Consider the following 25,851-nt stretch of genomic DNA (forward strand, 5'->3'; position numbering starts at 1 on the left):
CTGTTTCGCTGTTTCCTATTCGCAGTACGTCGTTCTTATTTATTATAAATAATCTGTACAGGTACGATCTGCAGCCGCGACAAGAGCGCGCCAACATTGCTCTGCTGTCCAGTCGCTTCCAGTCGTGCTTTGCTTCATCTGCTGTTATCTCAGCCAAGAGTTATCACGTAGCGTCCATTGAGGACAAGGACTCTGATCGAAGTCCACTCGTTCGTTTTTTGCCAGCTACTTATATAGGGCCAAGTGGTGGACGTCATACCTCCAGAAATGAAATGACGTTTGACCCCTCGTTCTCGGTGCGCCAGTGAGATAGCAGCCATACTCCGTCGATTTCCCGTCTGTCCAGGCCATTGGCTAAACCATTTGAACTCTTAAATTCATTAGCATTTTTTCATCTTTTAGCTTCCGCCGCCAAGTGCTTACTCTTTACCTTTTTTTTTTTTTTTTTAATTCATTGTGCTCGTTCCCGTTTCTTCACAATTAGACGCAGCTGATAAAAGATATGCAGTGCTGCTCACGGCGCAGTCGAGTTCCAGCACGCCAGCTGATGAAATGGGGATGATGTACGGGTGGCGTAGATTTTGTTTGTCTCATTTCAGTAGATAAGGATTCTATGATATATTGCGTTTAAATAACGACAAAATCAAATTCGGGCGAGCCGAATGAAGTATATAGTTTTGTATTTAGTGTATTGTTTATTTTATCAAGCGTTATTGCACACATGAAATACTTACATTCGATTCGTCTGTCTGTGATTCAAACACGTACTATATATACCCGTGAGTCTGAGTTAACTACAACAGGTAGCGTCATACGAGAATTGCTCTTCCTCGAATCCGTTTCAATTGATTTGAGCCCACAGTGTCTGGCTGTTTTCCAGTAATTACCATGAAGCATCAGCAAATGATGCAGGCGATACTTCAGCTACGTTGCCAATAGTGACAAATTCCCTAGCAGGCAAAACAACCGACCGCAATTGGGTACCGATATAAAATAGACACCCCTCGGAGATTGTACGCAGAGATCACGAAGGTTCATCGCACGTAAAGTTGAGTCTACCAAAGTTCGAAGTATATTTGCCTCTGTGCGAAGATTTATCATCAGCACGTCGGTGCTTCCTTGTACGAGCTGTCATGCTCCCTTACTGAAGCTTCGAACTCTTTAATAATATTTCTAACGAAACCGTTAGTGTGACGTTTCGGCGATATCCAATTTTAAAAATAGGACAATACATATGTGCTAGCTTTTCTAATAGAAGGACTGTATCAAACGGTTGTTATGAACCGTAATCCCGAAATTACGCGGGCTATCGCTCGATAAATCAACGCCAAATGTGGTAATTGGGCTATTTTAATAGCACACGAGACCACTTCCCTATCCATCATCATATCGGCGTAACTCAAGTTGAGAGGACGAAACTTCGATATTAAGTGATGCGAACTTATACGATTGTTTGGGACAGTTGCCTCGTGTCAAATCAAAAGTTCGTATTCTGCATCAATCTAAACCAACTTACAGTGGTGTAACTCTTGTAAGGGCAGACATCTTGATTAGGATGTATCTATCTAAGGATAATGTCAGGTGTATTCTACATTCTAGCTCCGATACTCTACCTAACCATGTCACTAAGGCAAGCAAACAGAATTACAAAAAAAAAAAACAGACCCAGATGCAACCAAATCCACTCTTACCACCAGCGGCATTGTCTCCACGATTTTAAATTAGCATTAACCAGAATGCAGCGTTTAAAAGCACTTTTCGCCATTTTATCAAACGCAACTTTTAGATCTGACAAATGATTCTATGCTATTGACCTTGTTCGAACGTCTATTTCCGGTATCGGCCTGTATTTTCTTGGTCTCACCAGTTGTCTGTAATTAACTTCGATCTGACTTACAGACCGTAACAAAGACTTACATAAGATTGACGTAACGTATATGTCAAATAAACGCAAGTAATTTAAACCGACCCATTGATCAGTTCCACGTCAGCCACGTACGGACTATTGTTATCGAGCTGAAAAAGATTAGCATTGAGCCTTACCAGCTAATTTGAATTCCCGCTCGTGATCGTCAAGCAGCTGTCGGGTGACATCTGGGTATTCCGCCCATTGTTGACTTCTACATACTGGTAGTTTGGTGGGTTGGAACACCGAATTAAATCTGAAGGATGGCCGTTTTTGTGTACGTCCTATTTCTACGTTCTGACACACATGTGTGAGTATTGCTACGTTTTGTCATGGAAGGGCAAGGTCTCTCTACGTTGGACCAGGCTATGGCATTGGCGATGGTTGTCAGCCTCATTGTGAAGATAATTTTATAATTCTTGCGGAAACAACAGAAACGTGATTGTCGTAAGAGGTGCAGTCACCACATGACACGCACCCCTTAACAGTCCTAGTTGGAGTGCAATTAGCACGATACCCACATTATGGATGATTGTGTTCAATCACCGGAATGTTTACGAGTGCTGATTTACGCACGTTCCTATTCGTGGATCCTCTGATCATATGGACGAAGTGAACATATTATTAGTTTGCCATTGCAAACGAGTCCATTTTGATTTTAAATGATCGGATCATAGATGATTTTTGACCACGGCGTCCGGTCACTGCATTCACCCTATTCCTCTTGTTATATACACAAGAAAAAGCCTACTAATAAAATTGTCTGTATGATTTTGGAGCATGGAAAGTTTCGTGACATGAAGAGGCCAATACATACAGTCGTCTTCTATGAACCATACGCTTAGAACAGGGGAAGCGCTCTCAACTACCGTGCGCCGAGACCACATAATGAGATGATTGCTCTATTGTAGTATACGCATTTCTTCAATTGCATTCATTATCGTTGATGCTGGAGACGTCGTTGAAGAGGTCGCTGTCGTCAGTACCGCCCCATTGAAGTTCCGGATGATGACGATGATATTGGAGTGAAAAATTCTACTCTATGTCTCTAAGAGGACTTCCATTCTAGATTTATATTGTGAACGTATCATTATTGCCAGAGATTGATCGTGATGTCTGTCAGATTTGTATCTGCGTTCTGTACTCTGTATGTAGGAGTATGTATGTGTGCGTATGTAACGTCAAGCGTTTCAAAGAGGTTGGTATGTCCCCTTTTCAATGGGAACACATGCAGGCAGGCGGTCAGTACTGGAACACAGACGGGCCAAAATGGCCAGTGATGGTGTCGGACTCAGCTGCGTCGAGATGCTGTCGACATTAGTGTTTCGGCTTGCACGAATACCATCATCGCTTGTCACCGTTCCACCCTGCATGTGTCCTGCCGTACGCTACTCGACGCTCATCGCATTGCGCTCACAGACATATAGACCGACAACATTCAATTGCTTTTGAAAAGGCTACTAATCGACTGGACTCGGACATAGATATATCGCGCGCATGCACAAAACCATGCGATCGAACGGGCACGAGATATGGGACAACCGCAGTCTAACTATTATACGCAGCTGATCTATCTGCTGCTATTGCTGGTACCGCTGTTATGGACGGCGCGGACGTTAAACGCCGGCCGCAGTTTCGAAATTGAACGCAGACGAGTCTTTCCGAGAATGATAGCGACCATCGACAAAAGACGACAGCGCGAATTTCGTGCTTACGTTGTTTTAACTGCCCTACACTCACATCGTTCTTTATAACCACTACATAGAGTGACTTACAGGGGAAATAGTCCCGGGAGATTGAGACGCGGGCTGCCACCTTCATCGCCCATCAGCTTTGCGTTGACTAGCGCGTAGAGCGCAGAGCCATAATGATATATATAAGATGCTCCCGTCTGCTTAAGTACGCCCCCGTCTGCATCGAACAAGCCACGATGTCACATGCTGGTACGAGCTGATTCGCGGAGAGAAATCGAAAGATTGTGCGGCAGTAGTTGCAATGATAGTACCAGTAGTAGCTGATTCCAAAAAGATCACCGTGAAGCAAACTGAGTTCATCTTCTTCCCTTTCGCCTCCATTCAACCTAAAGCCAAAAGACCGAGGTCACCTGATAACTCGCGGCATAACTCGATGACAGTGAAAAACTGACTTTTGTCGACAGTTTTCGGGCGGTAACAAACGATATTTTCTTGCTGTTCAAGATGGTAAACGCTGACTACCATGAACGGTTTAGCGAGCACCAATTTGTCTTTATACTATTATGTGTGACTCCAGTAAACCTATAAATCCGCCAACGTTCACGTAGAAATAGAATGAGAAACACAGCTGGTTGGCTGCCTGATGGCTACATTACACACAGGACCCACTTTTTGTGGGCGCTTCCGATTCCCTGCGCTGATAGCGGAGCGATACTGTCAACTGGCAAAGTCTCGAAAGGCGTTATCGAAACCAAAACGCAATGCAGCTGTTGCGAATTACGATCGTCGCAAGGCAGAAAAAAATCACGACGCGACAAATCTTGACTTAATATGATAATTTTTAGTTGTACGCACGCGTACGCTTGTATGATACCCTGGATAATCATGTTTCCACAATAGGTACGCTACCACGCAAGCGAATAGAAAACGGTTCGATGCTGTAAACTCATCTATGTTTCGCTCGACAGTCCTCACTGGATGGATTCGTGTTTATATACAACATTTCCTTCTACTTACCTATGATGGTCAACATCTGCGCAAGCCTTGGCGGAGTTCATTTTCTGTGGCTCACACGGTCCAACGATAAAATGGGAAAAAACAGCCAATATCGAATGAGAACGTTTCCGGCTAGCCAATTGACACCTGCCTTTTGCTTATTAAATGTTTAGATAAATGAATAAATCTGGCCATCTTTATAGTAGAAGATGGACGATGCAGTTGTTGGAGGTTCAGCCATATCGCGGGGGGTTGTTTGGGTTTAAGGCGCTGCACTGCCTGCAACGTGATATTTCATCGTGTTTCCAAATCCAATGGAGCTTTAGGCCGCAGCATTGATCGTATAAGCCGTCCTAATTCGCTAGTACTTTTCGCAGATAGCGATCTCGATATACGTCATCTCGCGTCTCCTCTGGTACGCGATCGCATGTCGACAGTTAACGCCAATACGAGACCGTCTGGTTGCCAGTTTTCAATGAAAGAGCATCGAACCTTTAATTTACCTTACCAATACCACTCTCTTCTTACATAATTAATGGCCGCGTTTTTTATCACAAAAAAAAAACGGCATCTACGATACGCTTCGGTGAACCTAGTGTATTGACAGACCTGTGACCACGAGACGTTTGCATAGACTATTCGACCTCCGATATCTTCCACTCTCCCGTTAGCCCTCTTGACTGAACGGCGTATCCTACATTTTCCACGACCTATCGGACACTCGTAGAGACAACCTGTACGTTTCTATTACAATGTTGTGAATGATCGTTGGCAAGTCCTCAAGCAACAGTAAAACAGAAGTCCTTTCCTCTACTGCGACTGCAATAAGAGCTGACATTACACCAGTAGACGTTACTAAGGATAACATGATATCCCAGGAGCACTTTGTCTAACGCCGATAACCAGCATTCACTTGTCGCTTGTAGCTGGACTTCCGAATTTATTGCAGATTGATATGCTCCTGCTTACTGTCAAACAGCGTAAATTATGCAAAATTCGTCCGGGGTTATTTTGCAATTGCACAATGACGTTTTTACGTGTCCGAAAGCCTATGTATTACTATGTAACTAGAATATTAGACCTCGACCAGTCAATCCAGGTGTACAACTTTCATACTTTACTAGCCGTAGCAGTCAATCACCGGCAATTGCTTGCGATCGGACGTAACGTGTGCTGAAAATGGTACGATGTAGTGGCATTTCGCTTTAGCGTGCCCGGACACCTGGATATATCAATATATGCACGTGCAGCTTCTGCCATTATTTATAAGTCAGTGAACTTAATAACAGTAACCAAAGTACCTGACAGCGATAGCTGGTTACAAATCCATGTGCTGTCTTCAGATCGAATCATCATAATACCATGAAAGCGTGTCATACCGAACGCTGGCTGTCTTTCTGTAGAATCAAAATGGTATCGCCAACTATAATTTTTTCAGTGATCCAACTCTTCAGCTTTTTCTGAAACCATCTACGCTCTAGCAGCTTTATAGCAAGCGTAATGATTACAGAACTGCCACTGGCGCGAGAAGCGTCCTTAACCTGGCTGACGCAGAAGCCAAGTGCTCTAGCTGAAAGCATTGTGTCCTTGCTTCTTTCTAGCTAGCTAAAAGTGAAGTGCTTGTTGCAAGAGCGAGGTGCCCCTCGCCAGTTTGCGTCGGCCTTCACTCTCTTCAGTGTGTAACAGACGGCGCGCTGCCGAAGGCTCCCCCTGGTGCTTCGCTGTTCCACGCTCAAGAGCTGCAACAGATTACGCTGCCTGCGCCCAGTACAGAAGCAGATAATTATTAGCTGCTAAGAACTGCTAACGCAAGAATACGCTGTAGTTAACACGTGTCTGAAGTTCGACATCAGGTTTCAGGGAGCAATGCCATGCCTCAGTTTCGTTACACGGCTCGCCCCTTTGTTTATCGAACGTTTGAGTGCAACGTCCAGTGAAGTCGATGCCTTGCAGTACGTCTAGTTTATCATGATTCAAACAACGGGATCACACACGTCGTTCATCATTTATGTGGCTTATGTGTATTGCAGAAGTGCGCGTCTAGGTGTAAAATTATGAAATTCGTGTAGATAAACAATAATAAAGACACGTGTTCAGAGACTTCGCTTGTGGTAGCTGGTTGAACTGCCGATCCGAATGTGAAGATCCGAGACTGACGGAATAGATTTGTCTCGTCCGCGAACGGCGGCAGCGATGCCAGTGGCTACCGTCATGTAGTAGGCGGTGCCGGTAGCAGCGGCGGCGGCGGCGGCGGCGGCGGCAACAACAAAAACCAAATCGTTGCCATTGTAATCGACTACCGATCTACGAGGATGCGCAATAGCCCTCTCCTTTACTCCCGAGCGCGGAGAGATCTAAGTCTCTCAGGTGTTGCAGCGACTCCTCACGCTCAATGCTGAAGCAGGAAGAGTCTTAACGGGAAGAACGACGGCAAAAGTTCTTGCCGATAACAGCAGTAACATTAACACCATCACTACGACAATTGCTTGTAGCAGCTTCAATAGATAGAACTGGACTGCTGACTCCTAGAGCACACTATCGGGACCGGCAGGACCGACCACGACGACAGTCGCTATTCGATTATTACTGCTGTTCTCTCTTTCTCTTTCTTTCTCTGTCTCTCGTGAACTTCATCGCTTGAACGAACCGAGCTTTTTTGTGTAGGCAACCCTTAACTAGTGACTGCGCTTTGAGTGGATCGTGTGCAGATGCAGCTACCCAATTTCTTCTGCGGTTTTTGCGTTCGTAAGTGCGCGCTATCATTCACCAGGCTAGCCGATGGTAATCTTCTTCTTAAGGATCTTATTTCTTCCTCTGGACGGAAAACTGTCAACGAGTGATAAATAATCGATCTATCAGTCTTTCTGTTTGTCTGATTGATCGATTGATTCTCTTCGCAAGAAACTTTAGAGAACAACGAAGCAATCGTAAAATGCCTCGTCACGTCCTAACTATTTCGCCGGTGAAGACGGTCAGTGCAGAGATAGAGCGCGATCCCCTCGAGAGGTAATTATACTGATTTAATGATTTGCACTAGAAACTCATACTCTGTAACCAACCGTATTTCAAGGATAAACTGATTGTTTTATTGGAGTTTGTCTACAGATTGTTTCCAAGGCATTACGTATAGATAATGACTTCCACACTAATATACACTTCACTTACTTATTTCTATATACACCCTTTATCATTCAGGTCATTGGTCATCTGATGAATTAGCCCAACTAGCGCAAAACACGTACGCGTTTGTGCAAGACGTCATAATGACAATCATACTGCTAATATTATGGGTCCATAGCTATTACGGTTTTTATGGATTATGGGAGTATTTCGCCGCGGTACCATTGTCGTCGTTTGACAGTTCACGCCTACCGTACATGTATTATCAGCCATAACAACGAATTCATTATACGCTGTAACAGGACTTTCATCCCTTCACATATGTGCGCTTCACACAATACCCGTTAAATGTAAAAGCGCCGCGATAGGCTACATAATAACGGCAAACGGCCAGATCGGTACCTGCTCGTCCTGTTGTTTATGGTTGAATATGCTCATGCTATTGCCCCTTCGCCATTTCTCGGCTGTTCCTTGTCTAGCCATCGTCGACAAACCAGCACAATCGACACAAGCTAAGTCAACTCTTTGAACAAATGGAAGAAATAAGGTAAGCGTAGCAACAGCACGCCACCTGTGCCATATGTTTTGGTTTGATTTCTCTTAAGTCGATAGTCCCAGCCAGCTATATATGACTAGTGGGGCTTTGGGACAGGGGTTAATTGTCGCAGCAGCGTAAGTCTTTCTTCATTTCACCAGTTGGTCGTATGCAACAGATCACTTTTCGAGGCGGTACAAAGCAGACGACAGCTCTTCATTGTCGCTACCTCACTTCTTACATAGCCTCCTGCTCCGTCAGTTCATTATTTCGCCTGTTATCTGAGTCGCTGGTCCCTTGTTTCGCCTCCATTCGGGTTGAGCTCTTGGTCCCTGTCGCGTTATTGTCGATAATGTTGTTGCTGCTGCTGCTGCTGCTGCTACTACCCATGATGACGGCGTATTGATGTTACGTAACGACGAAGCAGTCGTTTGCAGTCGGCGAGAGCCGAAGTCGCGATCTAAATCAGCTGCTACTTGAAGCAAATGTTAACGTTATATCACTGCGGTTTAGCTATTCGTGTTTCGTAGTCGTTCATATCCCGCTGGAAATCGATGACTACGCGTTAATCTTCAAGATGTAAGGTAGAAAAATCACTTTGCAGACGGCTACGGCATCTTCAACGCATTAGCAGGCCGATAGGCGGTGACGATTCCGTATCACAATAACAACAAGAACGGTAAAGCGTCGCGGCAATTCTATCAGTGCTCAGTTGATCCCTCGTCCTTGGCTGTACTTTGGCGGCACCTTTCTTTCTGATGAGACTGTGTCTTTTATTAACTTTATTCTCAATTGATTTTCGATGATTATATGTTATCGTATGACTGTCCATGTTCGATGCAATTGTGTGTTCGTTTAAGCCACTGGGCGTGCTTCACGGCTGATAAAAAGCTTTGTATCACGATTGTCATGGTGGCGCTAACGTACATTTACCCGAACTTACATAAGTCGTCATAGTAGGCACCTTTGTGATAAAAATGACTGGGCGTAATGTTCATTGCCTTTAGCGCGTTGCGTACATTTATATCGGGCGGTGACGGAAGGGAAGAGTGGAGCACTCAGTTTTATTAAGCTAAGAACTACGTTATGTCTAAGAGAGTAGGAAAATGCAGACTGGCCTCATTATTGAAAATCTGCATACAAATTACTTGAGATTAGGTCTTGATTCTATTGATATGAACCCTTGACTTATTTCAGGTCAAGTAGAAACGCTTTTGAAATAAGACTGTACATGCAGCAACCGCTAGACAGGTCATATCGAGCTGTCAGAAGCAATGTTTAACGAACTAAGTACTGGACATCAAATATGAAAATGAAAAAGAGAAGCAAAAGAAAGAAAAATGAAATTTCAAGTCCAATTTTAATGGATGATATCATTGAAGCGAGCTAGCCGATGTCAAACGAGATAGTTAATATAATATAAAATAAAATAAAAAAACAAGAAACTTGAACGAGTTTTCATCATTTTTATTAATCACTCGATAATTTTGTCTGTTTACCTAGCTAGACATAGTTATCGTCTATCAAATATGGCACAACCGACTGATAACCTGTTCACGCGTTATGGCAGCATAACAGCTGGTGCGGAACCTTTTTGACATAGAAAAAAGAATCATGAAAACACTTCTAACAGGAACGATTGGTTACAATTAGCGCAATATTTGTTAGATTTATTTTATTTTATTATTACGTGCATTTATTCTTGTGTTCCTTATGTACTATGTTTGTCCGATTTTTAGGTCTAGGTCCTACCAAGTCTTCGACTAGGCTCTTGTCAAGGCAAGCGCACGAATCGAATACGACGAAATCAATCACTCTACCATACCGGCAGATATTCTAATAACATTTATATACGGAAACCTAGGTTGGTTGCCCAGAAGCAGTTGTCCCTACTACATGATACACGCTGTTTCAACGCACACCTAGGATTTATTTAATGATTAACTAAAGCTTATCTTGCAGCAGGGGGTTGTCTTGAAATTATATATATCTTTTTCGAAAGAGGTTGATACGGTAGACGATTAAACGCGAATTTCTTGCTGGTGGCATGACCGATAACGTAAGCGAGCTATCTAAATTCCCTAAATTTAGGTCATTCCATGAGCAGCACTGAACTTATATAAGGCCACAAAGTTTACTGCGACAAGTCCAGCTGAGTCTAGTGTATTCATTTATCATGTAAATTAATATTTCTAATTGCGACGAAAAACCAAGGTAGTCTCGACCTGTCGACGATACTGATTGAGGCGGTCAAGTAGCACCGACCCAGGAAATACCTTTAGATCAATTTTTCGGATGGTCACAGCTCGAACAAGAAGAATAAGAGGTGCATCTTATACTTTTGTTCTGTTATGTGCACTAATCGTTTTTACCATATTGTTCTGTAATCTATTATGTTGAACTAGCAGTGTGTTAAGCATCATTGGGTCGTGTTAACTTGTTAAAGCCCAGCTCAAATACGTTGCATACAACGAAACCCGAAGTGTCATTGAATTTTGGCCTGATAGCAGGCCAGAGGTCAAAAAAGACAAGGGCTTCTTAAAACGATTAATCAATACAAGAAGCCCAAAAAGAGTAGCCGGTGCAGCTTGTCTGGACAACCCACCTGAGATTTTATATTCGACCCTTCAAAATGGCCCTATCAGAGCAAGCGCTTTGAACCTTTCAAGTCTAAAACTTTAAGATCTGTTGCTTTGTTTTACCTTTTTCGGATTAAAAAAAATGATATTTTCTGCAAAGAACTGGTTACTAGTAACAACAAATTAACGCATGCTCGTTACGCTGAACAGCTTCCCAAAGCTTTCTTTAATGAGAACGCTTTACTCTACGTATATAGTAGAACATAATATATTTCATTGACGTGCGTATAAAAGATTATACCATATAAAAGTGTAATTTTTTTCCTTCCTGATATTTTTGAATTCTATACTGCTGTCAAATATCATAATATATGATTATTCTATTTGATGCCGTTTATATAACTTTTTATACATGGTTATGATATACATTGTATCAATGTGATTATACAACATCAGTGTCTATTTAGCCATCTCGAAGCTGACATGCTGGCTGCAGCCTGCCCATTCAAGGGGTCTTGTACCTGACCCAGTTGTACTAATAGGTTAAGTCTGACGAGGACTTGTTGCGCTTTATGTAGAAGATCTCTATAGCAATGGGTGAGACGAGAACGATCAAATATGTGCGTAAAGCTTCCTAGTTTCGCTTTACGAGTTTGTTTTTCTGTTTGCTTATATTGTTGTCGCATGCCTATTCAACGGCACGCGCACGATGTGTAGCAATCACGTCGCGCTGCAGCAAGGCGAATCCATTCATCAGCGTCCCTTCGACAATCGTCATTTGAAGCTGTCGTTGAGAGCGTGGCATCGCAGGCTGTTTGCTGCAATGCGTTGTTCTGGAAAGCGTCTATTTGTAATACACAAGTGTTTAGCGACGTCCGCAGTGGGCAGTGAAGGCCCATCCCGGGGACTGCCGGCCCTTCTCGCTCAAAATGTACAGCTAGGCGCACATCATTCTAGCCTCTACTGTTAAGCAAATTCTCTACCATGACGATGATAGGCAGACGGCCACAGCAACAGCGTCACAGCAGATGAACTGACGCGCAAACAAGCTGACTCTGACCCACCGAGTGACTAACTTCAGGAGAACGATTTTACCTATGCTTGTTTCGCTACTTTGCACAACTTCACGTTTTCAGCGTCTCGCCCCTAATGCCGTCACTGAAACTGGCATGCAATGTTAGCCACTTCCTTTGAACGAGAACGTAATACAAGACACGAACTGTTTGTGGATAGTGTAAAATTTGGAGTAATGCTAACGTATTATCAGTCAAGAGGATAAATAAGGGATAGAAAATGATGGGAGTTGATAGGACTTCGGCAAAGTGTGGGGGTGATGTGCGAGAGCGCAAAAAAATTCAGCGTTTAGATGAAAGCGAAGGCTATTGTAATAGTGGCACGTAAACATCCAGGCAGACATCTAGAAATAAGTAAGTGCTGAGACCAATTGCATTTCGAAGCGTCGCGCTCTTCTTGCCGGCGTTTAGCGGTGTAGAATGAGTCAACTGAGCAGGAATTAACGTTTATACTGCAGTTTCGACGAGAGAGTTAGTTCGTTAGGTACTTTTCTATATAGTTGTTTGAATATAGGAGTAGTAAATGTAGCTCGCTTTAGCACTCCCATCGCTGAATAATTGAATTTATCCTCGCAAACGAATGAAGAATCGAGCCCTACCTAAATCCAATCTCATGATGAGCGGTTTTTGTAAAGCCTGCAGCTATGTTTCCATCTTGATAAATGCACAATAACTGAAACAGAACATTCAATTCAAAGGTGCTATTCTTTTTTGGCAGATATCGCTTTTAGGCATTTGTCGTTATATTATCGGGCTTAGTTCGGCGTTTTGTTACGCAGTAGCCGCTCAAGTTAGACGTGAATCTTTCCGTAGTTCCGGACGAGTACTTGCACTGACTAATTCCTCGAAGCTACGAACTCGTTCGGCTGTAACTATAATTATCGCAGATATGTGTTCGATCCACGCAGGCCCAGTGTACACATTCATTTTTAATTATTGTGAATGTATCACTTCGCTCCTAGCGAAATTAAGGACTCATATACATTTCAAAAGACTAGTTAGGCAACACTGTTGAACGACGGACGCCGACACTCGTGGGTGAAAGGCACGTGTCCTGCGTAGCATCTTACCCTTCCTGTGGATATTTGGTGAACACAGCGTAGATGTTCCCAACAAGTGTTTCGCTAAACGTAGAAACGTTTATGACATTGACAAATAGTCTTTAAACGTTATAGTCGACATCGTACTCAAGCAGATAGAGCAAGTATAATTCTAGTGCAGGGCAGTATGGTTGTACAGCCCAAGCCTTACGGAAGGTTCACCCAGTTAGTGTTTATATTACGGTATTTATATTGCACATATGACCTGTTTCAGAGTACTTGAACGATTATCATTATACTTGCTATATATAAACACTGTTCAAAATATGATAACAGAGAACGATCGCAATACTTAAAGTTTCATAGGTGTCCTTCGCCCATCGGCGCGTCAAGATCACTATTCCACTGCGCTATTTACCTATTCACTGTCCTGTCGTATTGTGGCAATGGCGATGCATCGAGCGGCGATCGTGAAATCAATGCTGTTTAGTGCTTCGATTTGACTGAAGACGGCCGCAAGACTACGCGTAAACGACTACTATGACACAATAACAATCAACTATGCTCATAAAGAATAATACATATGTACCAGGTAATTTTTCTATTTGTATAAGCTATCATTTTTGACAGACTACGGTGCGTCTGTCTAGGCATGCTCCGGTATAGCACGTTTGTGGAAACTCACCGCTATTGCTGTCGCGCTGATTCCCGTTGGCGAAGAATCATTTGCTACACCTGCTAGCGGATGAGTACGTGGCAAGATTTATAGTCCACGGAAAAAGTCAATAGGCGCTTCTTTACGTGCTGCTTTACATGCTTGTGGATGTTTCTCGTCCAATGGTATATGTTCACGCAACGAAGGTCGCTGTCATCTACTGGTTCTTTTTTCGTACGGATCCGTAGCGTAGGACGAGGCGATTTCTGTGTTTACTCGCCTTATCGCTTGCCGATAACCTTTGGCAATGACGTTTAGATGTGCTGGTAGTATGTTAATGGATTGAATTGCGCTACTCTGAATAATTTGATCACCGGTTTACCAAATTTCAGCAAAGCTGTTATCGTTTCTTCATGGCCACTTCAAGTTTGCTCTGTGCGCAGGCCCGAAAGAGGGTAGGGGGGATGGACTTCTGGGGTTCCACATATATTTGGTGAGTGACCATTTTGAATTGGTCGAGAAAAAGCACATCAAGCCTATTTGTTTAAAGTACTATAATTTGTCAAATCGGTCTTTTACAGCAATAGCACAGAATCCAATCAATCCATTCTGCATTGTGGTGTGGGCATTATAACGAAACTTCGTGACGACGGAAACGTCTACAGTGCATCAGGTGCGCCGGGGGACTGACTTACGTAATGTGTGGATAAGTATTCTTAATATGCGTCGTTGACTGAGCAAGATATTTGGCGAGTATAGCACTACGATGAATTGTTTCATCACTAGAGGTAGCGGTCACTTACTTGTACGATAGTTGCACACCAGACGTAGGTAACGAATCTATTGTAGTACTTTCTCTATGGTGGAGGCGAGCCTGTAAGATTGAGTCATGCATTAAATTAGGAAGTAAAATTCGAAGAGCCTGAGTTGGACCTGTCCTCATTTGTTATCTAGATCTAAACAATGTTTTACGTTCGTCTGTATTTGCACAGTGACGCCGCCCTCTAGCGAGGAACTTCAGTGGTTAGAAATCTGGAAACTGAAAATTATTTCATAAAGAAATGTGCATTACATGCATATTGCGGGTAAAAACATTAATGGCGAACTTCACGCCTTCTGATGTACTCGCGTGAATAATAGTCCTGATTTTAGATTCTATATGTAGCAGCCATATGGCGTTAAGAGAACCATGTCTGCTTCGATTTTTACGGTTATCTTTGATGTAAATTTCATTTGGAGGAACGAATTTTCCTCAGTGTGCGTAATGCGGTGAAGATGGGAAGCAATCTCAGAACTGATTTTAGACGACGTTCACGTTCGGTTCGAATGGGCAATGCTTCTTTGGACCATCTTTTGATATTCTATATCGTATAGCTAATACCTTTCCTCACTGCTGCCGCCTCTATCTATATCTCCTGCTAAGTGGAAATCGTTTTATGTGTGACCGTCTTCAGATGCAGCCACTACCTCTCCGTGAGGTTGCAGTGACGCATTGAAGAAATTCGTTAAAGTCGCTAATCTGAACCTTTTTGTCAGTCGAGGAGGCGATTTGCGTTATAGCGATAACTTTCTTTCGTTGTTGCTTCACGACCATATTTCCAATTTCAGGTAGTATCTATTTGTTTATTAGGTGACTGATACTTTACTATCATATGGAATTCTCTAGTCGCATAAACAATGTTCTCTGAACCATATGTCTTATTGTAAATTAGTCTTTTTAATCTCTACAAGGAAGTGAAACAGCATAGCTAGTTATGAGTTTTGTAAATTGGGCGTGTTGCAGGAAATGAAGGAAAGTATAGACAATAGATATCGTAAGATGTACCACTTGAAACATTCATCTTGCTTTTGATGTGTATTTAAAAATGGCCGGCCGGCAATCATCGCTAAAATATTCGGCAAGTAGTGGGAAAGATTTGGTGATCCGCACCCAAGGTCGCTTTGCTTTGCTTCCAAAGAAAGTTAACTTGGTGATTGCTTTCTGTTTCCCGACTGCCATTCGACGTCTGCGATCAGACCTATATTTCGTGAGTACCGATGGCTCAGCGAAGGTGTTTTCTGTTCGCAAGATTTCTAAAGCTGATTTTTGCTATTCTACGATTGCGTCATCCAAAACAAGATCAACTGCGATGACATCAGCGTTGTAAACAAGAGACAATTTATTAATCTGCAAACGTTTTTAGAGGGCAACAACGACCGGAAGCCAACGAAGCGTTGTTCCTTCCGCTTCGAAATTTTCGATCACGAATTAAAATTAAGACGTCTCTTTGCGCTTAGAAAGGCCCGTTGTTGCCTTAATACGAAATGTCTTAAAACGGTGACATTTTTTCGTGATCTTCTTCCGTCCCTTAATTCGCTACTGCATGTATCTACAACGCTCGTTGCTATGAAGCCAATCGGCTATGCGTGATTTAACAATGCTCCGCTTCTTTCTCGCTCTCCTATTCGACTAAGCCAATGCAGTTTTTTCTTATTTTCCCTAGCCTGTAGTTCTATGCTTACTAGTTGGTTTCCTCGATCATCATCGTCACGATCTTCCCGGTCGGATATTCTCTGAAAAATGTCAATTGAGTCTGAGCGTGCGCGAGTACTACTGTCGTAGTTCGGCATGCACACGCGTCCACAGATTCACACAGATACGTCTGTGAAGGATAAGGTACTGGCTTACGGCTAAAGGAAATTAAAGTAAGTGGCAATATGACACGGAGGCGTTTGATGTTTATTGTCATCGATGAATAGTTGTGATGCTTGCTGATCATGCCAATGTTATGCAGATGAATGGAACTCGTCAAATTGGATCGATTTTTGTAGAATCTTCAATGACGGCTTGATACGCACCCTGTTAGAGCGACAAGATGAAACTTGCAAACTATCACATCAAGCGGGAGAACTTACTTAACCATTTTGCACCACCATATCTTAACTAGTCAGCCCATACCGTTAGGCAACTTGCACGACAGCTACAGGAAGATTCAATAAGATAAAATGCTTATTTGTTTACTTCATTGAAGTTATTTCATAGACTGTCTTCGCCTGAAAGCATCGTACGACGAAAGCTAGTTGACTGTTATAGGGATTACAAATGCTATGAGATGTTTAGCCATTGCGTATCTTGTATTTGATCGAAGAACCAGAAAAGTCTGTCACCTGTTTCGAAGGAATTCAAACAATAGACCTTGTTTCAGTAATAGCTTCAGACACTCTTTCGAATTTACACGAAGGATGAATTTACCTACCATGGATTGCCCTTTAAGGACACTAACTTAAATAATAGTAAACGAGGCAAAAACTGATCATATCACATATGACTATTGTTAGCTTTATAATTCTAAGCCGTCGGATGTAAATGCAGTCTGGCATAGCAGTTGACTGATAATGGATCATAATTTTTCGTCAACGTCTCTTCTACATGCTGTCTATTGAACAAGCTCCTACAGGAATAGGACTTCCAGTAAGTCAGGGAGCCGGTGGGATTTACATGTTTCGAAGATAAAAAGCATATTGTATGAAGTGAATATTTTGGCTTGATGCCTTATGGCATCTGATGAACAGTGCTCAACAACAATTTGTATTGTACGTTTTTTAAAAGGCGTTTAGGCAACGTAGCGTTTATGCAGTATTCGCAGCATTTAATTATCAATGTCAAAAAACGACTACGACCGAAGGTTTGTTTGGTACATCAGTGTTTGAATATGTTTTTCTCTTTCATTGAAATTTGCAGATACAATGCGATGACGGCAGATCTTCAGAATGGAAAGCAAAAAGAAAAGACGAAAACCCCGAGCAAATGCTGTTGTTGCAGCTACAAAGTCTGTTGTAAGTTACGATTGACAAGTTCATCAAAAAAATATCATATTAGAGCGTAGGTTTTAAGCGACCTTTGGGTTATATGGTATGCTTTTGAGTAATTCAGCGAACATGAGTATAAACACTCTAAGAAGACCAAAGCATAGTGGATTAAGGAAAATATGAAAGGGCAATGCGGAAAATGTTCTTGTTCCGATTACACTATGCGCGTTTGTTAGAGGCTCATCGTCTGCGACCGCTAAAAAGGCGTTGGCCTGTCGTAGCCACCCATCAACAACGATAAGGTTGTATGACCGCGTAACCTTAAGGTGCCGAAGATACCTTATATATAGCCTTTTATCTTTAGTATAATAACTTTTTTCAAGAACATATGGCATTCATGATTTTTCGTAAAGTAAATTTGTCATTAATTTTTTTCTCATATTGCTGTATTATAAATTTATTTTTGGTAACATGTACTTGGTAAAACAAAGAAAAAAATCGATTTTAGCGATTCTACCGATTGACACAACGTCATGAAGATCGAAAGTCCTGCTTGGAGGCTTGTATCGCCACCTGACATATAGCTTACATGTTATTGTTGTTATCGCACTATCGCTCTGAGTTACGGCAATCCTAGAATCGAAAAAGGAGGTTCCTCCAGAACATTGGTGCTCATAGATAAGCCGACAACTGACATCGAGAAAGGTATCAATACGCACACTGTGCGTCACGTCATCCGATCCTGTAATGCAGGAATAAAACGGAAATATAGGCGTCAGCTATAAAATTCATAGAACCGCAGAAACAAAAATAGTACTGCAATATAAACAAGTATCTGGGGAACCGAAGACATTTCATACATCCCTAAGTGGGATTGAGCGGTGATCTATACATGTCAATTCGATCGCCAGAATGAAAAAACTGAAGAATCTGCATAAGATGGTTTATTTATTTAATTTACCCAAATGTCCTAGCCTATATTGAGGCTTCAGTGATAGTCATTGACCACCTGGTTACCGGACATCACAGTACAAATAGGGCTGATTAGGGCTCTAACCCAAACTCCAATGTAGCGTTAAGTGACGAGCTCATTTACAGTTTGAGTAGTTTGGTTTTTAAATGTATCTATTTATTCCAGTACATAGACGACGTGTAAAGTAACAACACACAAATAAGATACAACGGGCCGGCGCGGTATTTTCCTGTGTTTTTACAGCTTTGCTGCTTTTCATACTGTCATTCATTATGACAGTGACAGCCGTCGTTCTTCAGAGCCAGTTCGATGCGTTCTTTGATCGTGCCCTTAAGGACCAGATGCATCTCGGTCCTAGCGGTCTCGTGTTTCCGGCCTGGAGGTAATTGTTTTTTCGGCTTTTTTAAGCAATTCCTACCATTTTTCTAATGACCGCGCGCATATTCTTGAGAATATGGATGTTTCTGGATGTAAGATTATCGAGAAACGTTAAAGTTTGCCAGGCGTATTCTCCTGATTTATTTCTGTGTACTACTTAATTCATGTGACACGGTTACAGAGTATCCGATCTGAGGATGCGTATGCGCGTATACTTCTTCAACATCACGAATCCGGTTGAGGTCCAATTGGGCGACAAGCCAATTCTCAATGAGTTGGGACCCTACACATGGCGGATCTATATGGAGAAATTTGATATCAAGTTCCATGAAAATAGTACGCTGAGCTATAGGGAAAAAAAGTGGTACCAGTTCCTTCGAGAGGAGAGTATAGGCGGCTATAATGATATAATAACTACCGTTAATGTACCCTATGCCGTGAGTAGTTGTTACACTCTATTCATTTTTCAGTGAGATTAAATAGCTTTGATGAAATTACTCTAGACTTGATGTATAACGTTCGAATCGGTAAACGTGAATAGCAACGGCTGTGACATATGCTCATATGGACGAGTGATTTGTTTACTAATTCTTTTGCTCGGAATACTAAGCTACATACATAACTGTTTCTTGTTTCAAATCGATAGCGAAATCTAGCTTTTTTCATCATGTCCACGACCCTTTACAGGCTGTTGCACAACGGCTTAAGGACGGTGGAACAGTTGCTAAAAGTACAGCTACCTTTACTTTGAATGGACTCGGGCAGACGGTAATGCATGCAAAGCAAGTTGGTGAACTCACGTTTGAAGGTACGAAATCATCAAACGTTCATTACACTTAGATTGTCAGGGTTATTGTCAGGTATTATTATTATCACCGTCATCATTATTTAGTATTGTTTATTACATTTTTAAACATAACATATTCGGTGCAGTAAGTAAGCATAACAGATAATTGATCACCATCTCATCGCCATAACCAGTCATCAGGCTGGACAAATTCTAACTTAACCACTATTGACAAATGAGCACGTCGTATTTTTTTTGTCTAGGATATCCGGACTTCCTTATCCTGGTGGCAAACGCTGTCGAAGCCGGCAAAAAAGAGGATTCAGGTTTTGGAACCATTTTGGGTACTGGTCTTCGCATCTTCACCAACGTGCTAGCAGCCGAACCTGACGTACAGGGCAGTTTTGGCTATTTCGTTGATCGAAACAATACGGATGACGGCATAGTGACGATCTTCACCGGAGAGGATAACCGTCAGAAGATTAACCGTGTCAACGTCGTTAACGGGCACACAGAACTCACAACATGGCCGCAGCACAAATGCAACAAAATAAAAGGCACTATGGGTCATCTTCGGCCGCCGATGAGTTCGCGCGAGAATCCGCTTCTCATCTTTGTTCCCGATATTTGTCGTTCGTTACCTCTGCGTTACGAGAACGTGAGCGTGTACGAAGGCCTTTCTACCTTGCGCTTCGTCGCGGGCAGAGAGACCTTCAATAATTCCGGTCCCGATCCATGTTTCGCTGGTTCGAGGAAATTCAAAAGCGGTAATACGCCCAAGAATAGTATAAATGCGGTGTCTTTACGACACATCATTGCATTCCTTGACGTACGTGCATAGATATTGGTACCTTTTCGTTTTCAACTAAAGTCAACCGCTTTAGTGCTAATATTACGCTTTATTTAGTAAGCGATTATAATTAGGGTATCTATTTAGTGGCTCAGAAAATAACTCCTGAATTGTATATATCTTTGAGCTGTTCGTACTACTTTATTAGTATAACATTTGCATGGGTTGTCGAGTAGTTTAAATAAGAATCTACATTTGTGCGCATGTGCTTCACTAGTAGTCGAGTTAACAACCCAGGACTATTAACTGCTATGCTTCCAGGTGTGATGGACATTGGACCTTGCAAAAAGGGCGCTCCGCTCGTCATTTCATTTCCGCATTATTTGTTTGCTGATGAGGCCCATCAGAATTCCGTGATCGGCCTAAATCCACGTAAGGAAGCTCATCAGTTCTATCTCGAAAGCGACCCCTTGACCGGTGTTACGGTTTCGGTAAGAGCGCGATTTCAGGTGGGAGTCGTCATGGAGCGCGTACATGGCCTAGGGTACGTAGTTGATTACGAGTTGATCGATAGCCAATAAAATAGACCTTTTGCTAGTCAGTCTCCAGCATTCGTAGTTTAAGAAATTAGATGAATTGTGTTTTTTCATTAAATAATATGGAAACGAATTAGTTGATTCATCTGTTTAGAATTACTTGAAATATGTAAAAGAAACCGAGTTTTTGCAGCACCTGAAACTGGTCATTGACCGGTACTTGTAGCCGATTCGGATGTGCCCATTGGGCATAGGGTATGACTGCTTTACTCATATAGTTATCTCCAACTGGCACATGTTTGACTTAGCTGACGTTATGGAGATTAGACTCTTTTTTTAATATAGAGAGTCGTTTCTTTTTGCCTTGCTGACGGGTTACGGTTTCAGAAATCTCGGAACAATATTCGACGGCACCATCCCATTGTTTTGGCAAGAGCTCCAACTAGAAGCACTTCCACCAACTGTCTTTCAGCTCAGCATTCTTCGACAACTTCCTATTTATGCTAAACAGACCGCCTTGGTACTCATCGGTACGGCTATCCTCATCAGTTTGATTGCTGTCTTTCTCGTTTATCGGTACGTTCATTCTACATACGTACTTTAGTTTGCCACGTTTCGGTTGCCCTATAACGTTATTTTGCAAAATACGTACAAAGTGTATGTTTGAAGGTTGAACGATGCTTGTGTTTTTTTTTTGGTGTACTATTCATTTTAGTTGCTAGCAGTCGTGTCTATCTAGAGCGAAGCTTTGTGAGCCTCACTCTGTAATGCTCTATTATCATGGTTAATTCAGTCAAAGTTATACGCCTCATTGATCAGTTTCCTTTTTCTAGTTTACGTACAATTGAACGGTAAAATGCTATCTGTGTTATGTAATAGTACTTAACCAAAATTAATCATATGTAAAATCTCTCAGTGTACTTAAAGGCACATTACTCCATTAGCACCGAAAACCTATCCACTGATATCGCTGCACGCGTCGACAGCAGTAACGGTGGTCAGCTTTTCCCCAGACGAAAATAACTCATCAAATTTCCCCCTACTTAGCTTAAGCTTAGTGGTTTTCGATAAGCTAAATGGCTGTTACCATCAATTCCGTCCAAAAGGCTCCAACACAGAGGCCATATTCCAAGATAATAAGTAAATAAAGCTGTAGGTACACATAGTGAGATACAGGTGTCCGACAAACGGTGGCATCTGGCTCGCAAGGCGCTACTTTTTCTAACGCAAGCGTGACACGAGCAAAGAAAAGAAATTAAAGTAACATTTTATAATAACAAATAAATGATCTACTTGAATACTGAAGCGTGCAGTGGGAAAATTGCTCAAAATCTAACAATGCCTTACTCAGAATAATTGAGCCATATATATATATATCTGCATAGCTATCATGTAGCAGTGACGATCCTCCAGTTTTCCCTTCTCCAATCAAATGTACTCTGTGACATATAGAGAGCTCGTGTTTAGGGAGACATAAGCGCTACGGCGCCATTGTCAACACTCCCTCCCTGAGAAAGATTTGTTTCAACAAGTGTGAACATTCGTCATGATGGCTACTTTCTATTATTGTTCTATTTCAAATTGTTTCGAGCTTTCTACATGCTAGAGAAATGCATGCAGAAGACTGATGTTGATGTTTCTTTTTTTGTATTAGTTAATTAATTAGACGACTCAATATGAATGGGAATAACCCGATGCACTTCGGCTGAAGCGTCTCCTAAGGCAGTATTTATTCATGGATTGCTTAAGTTATGATGATAATTATGAAGAGGGGTGATAGTCGTGCGAAAGGGAACAACGAAAGAAAGCAGGACAGATAAGAAACAGAAGTAAATAGATAATTGTAATCATACCATTAAACACAGATTAGATAGTTGATTGTATTTGTAAATACTTCAATCATTTTTGTTCACATAAGTGAAAGTGTGCAATTGATACATGCTTGTTTATATATAGATGTAATGTATAAACTGTCAATTAGAGAAAAATAAAAGGCAAATAAAGAGGCGTGCGATAATTTTGTTAGATTATTTCTGTATTTCTTTTCGTGCCGCTGTTTTCATAACGAGCATTACGATAAGTGGTAGGAGAGGCAATTTGTTGCCGTCGTAGGTAACAGTTCCAAGATACTTATAGGCTGAAATTTTCTTCGCAATAGTATTGTGATAAAGAGTCGTACAATGTAAGAAAAGTCGACTTGCTGATAAACCCACAACAAGACTCGAATATTGTTCGTTCTGGTGTTAGCATATTGGGAAGCGATCAAGCATTGAGCGTTGTAAGCTGAGATTAAGGCAAATAGCTTTGGAATTTCGTTACTAAGTTATATATGCGCCATTTTGATCGATGACCTTCTGCCATTTCTCTGGTAACACCACAATCCTATTACCTTAGAACTTCTGTACTTTACGGACAAAGAATTCTAGCAAATGATATTTGTATTCCTCTATTTACAATAAATTAACACCACCAAAGAGACCGAAACAGATGATAGTCGGAAGATCCAAGGTCCAGGCTATATGGCGGATGCGTTAAGACTTATTATCCAATTTCTATCCATTCTTCTCTGATAGCTACAGATATACGTGGTCTAGCGTTGTCGTGGTCCACTAGCCGCGGTCAATCTTTTTTTGGCAGGTTGCTGTTGTAACCTTGTTGTAAACCATCATAGTATCTTTCACATCGAAATTTCCAGAACGAAAGTGACAGAACCGCATCTTTCGATAACGCATCTTGATTATAAACATGTTACATTTTTCCTTATCAGAAAAAATACACCCATTCTTAAGATGCCCTACAGTAAGTATGAATAAATGTAGCCCATTTACTACTGTCGAATGAGCTGATACACACGCCAAGTCGACTCCTTGCACCCGAAAAAGCCGTCTAGCTAGAAAAATACCGCCAACCCACAGAAAGTTCCTGCACTTCATTACTGAATAAAAAAACAACATTTTTTTTTTATTACTGTGATAATTAATTAATAAGTTGGTCATTGCTCAAAACTTTTTGCTATCGTTCCATTAAATAGTGTACGCAGTGCTGCCAGAAAGTAGCGAAAAATTATCTCAGAGACATTTTTTAATCTTGCTTCAAGTTCTTATTCGTTTCGAGATGTAGGCCATGAAGGTGTCTGCCCAGTCAGCGGAAAAAGTTGGTCGGCATAATGCACGGAGAATGTGGACGGTGCGACAGGATCTTCCATTCGAAATCTAGGGGGGCAGCTTTGACTATATTGGCCGTGTGTGGCCTCGCGTCGTCATGGCGCCGAATGAATAACTTTATCTCGTTTATCGACTCTTCTCTCCGGCATAGCTTGCTTGACTCGATACGCCTCAGTGAAATAAACGTACTGAACAATGGTCTGATTCATTGAAAGTAATTCGCAATGGATCAGTCAATACCAAACGCAATTGTTTTTGGGTGAAGATCCGTTTGAATTTTAGAACTCAGTCTCTCTACAGAAGTCATTTATTCCGATATGTTTCGTGTTGAAGTACGGACACTCGTTGCCATCGCCAGTGACGATTCAGTGTAAAAATATTGCGTGACGCTCGATATCGGGCGATATGTTGAAACGCAACAGTAAACACTGTTTTTTTTGTGAAGTTCACGAGGTACTCAGGCTTCAAGTATTTGTATAAACCCGAAGAGTTTGAGGTGCTTAACAACTGTCATGTCGTTGCAGCATATTTTTCGGTCTATCCTCCAATTGTCTGACAGTTGTCTTCCTTCAAAAGTACCTTTAGATGATTGTTACCAAATTCAGATGGCGAGAGCAGAGGGCATCCTCTAGGTTCTGGATATTGCTTTGTTACTCCGCAAACCAACCTTGAGCGTCTTTTTACCGGTATCTTTACCGTACACAACAGAGATATTCCGAACCGTTTCGGTAACGAAATGTACGGAAGGTGTCAAAAATGTTTATTGTTTTACCCGGAATATCCATCTTTAGAAGAGGAGGAAAGCTTTCAAGTAACGTATCAGAATAAGTGACTAGAAATGAAACGGGGATTCTTTAACAGCGAGAATCCTCCTTCCATCCTCACGAAGTTGTTACCTTCTTATGCGGCCATTAGACAAGAAGTATGGTCGTATCATAGGGCCCAAACCTCTTCGGTAGAAATCTCTTCGTCACAGGTATCATTGCTACCATGCATATCTAGATATACGAGTACGGTGAACAATTGTATGAAGGATGCATCATGGCGATGAGATTTTAGCCTCTGTATCTCTGAGCATAGGTCTTAAAGTTTTATGAACAGGTCGAATATGCGTAAACAAATATATTTCAATCAAGCAAACTCTAATTTAATAATATTAGCAAGTTTATGACAGCTGAGTCATATCCAGTATAAGGTGACTACAACCTAATAGACTAACTGAGATTTAATTTTAAAGTTCCTTTTGATCCTAATATTGAACATGTCATCAAGTTGATCGTGTTACTCATAGTTATTATATGATGACTAAACTTCTCCTATAGTCAAACAACAGAAATTCTTTTTCACAAGCGCTAAATGAACCTTGTCTTAACCCAATCTTGGCCATAAATATTATCGACAGCTTGCTTGAGCCAGTTAGATGATGCCGGACTGACTTTTGTTGAAAGCAACTACAAAATATCACACAGCAGTCGCGCCGATAAGCCTTTCAGCTTCCCGCTCTGTTCGCATGCGATCCAAGCGACCACTTTGTACCGCCAGTTACATGTATTGTAATATAACTATATATAAACTTTTTATTTTTTTGTTTAGCGCATTGCACTTGGCTGATATTGGCAACAAACATGATAATTACTATATACTTACATCTCCTATTAGAAATCGTAAAAATGCGATTCGAATAGCTGTTGTAATTATTAGTTTTTCAGTAACTTTACGGATACTATAGACGGAATACGCACACACTTCGCGTGCTTCAAGCGAAGCCTCAGAACATCGCTGGCTTGTCCGCTAGCCTTTCGCTGGTGGTCCTAAGGCGAAAAGCAACTTTTACAT

At 41.7% G+C, this 25,851-nt stretch overlaps 1 protein-coding gene across 3 annotated transcripts; it reads left to right on the forward strand.

The window, feature by feature from the left end:
• Positions 1–6,373: 6,373 nt before the first annotated feature.
• Positions 6,374–22,876, forward strand: LOC111265573 (scavenger receptor class B member 1). Of its 3 annotated transcripts, none has more exons than XM_022842365.2 (9): positions 6,374–7,602; positions 17,320–17,414; positions 18,604–18,742; positions 18,920–19,175; positions 19,426–19,546; positions 19,789–20,292; positions 20,637–20,859; positions 21,239–21,427; positions 22,506–22,876. In XM_022842365.2, the coding sequence occupies exons 1-9, from the start codon at positions 7,529–7,531 to the stop codon at positions 22,507–22,509; spliced, it is 1,605 nt and encodes a 534-aa protein (XP_022698100.1). In that variant the 5' UTR covers positions 6,374–7,528; the 3' UTR covers positions 22,510–22,876. The 3 variants fall into 3 exon arrangements, with proteins under 3 accessions (XP_022698100.1, XP_022698101.1, XP_022698102.1); XM_022842366.2 differs by lacking the exon at positions 6,374–7,602 and adding an exon at positions 11,120–12,257; XM_022842367.2 differs by lacking the exon at positions 6,374–7,602 and adding an exon at positions 16,188–16,283.
• Positions 22,877–25,851: the final 2,975 nt, after the last annotated feature.

Source organism: Varroa jacobsoni, unplaced genomic scaffold (genome assembly GCF_002532875.2).
Source record: "Varroa jacobsoni isolate VJ856 unplaced genomic scaffold, vjacob_1.0 scaffold_987, whole genome shotgun sequence".
Taxonomy (NCBI): domain Eukaryota; kingdom Metazoa; phylum Arthropoda; class Arachnida; order Mesostigmata; family Varroidae; genus Varroa; species Varroa jacobsoni.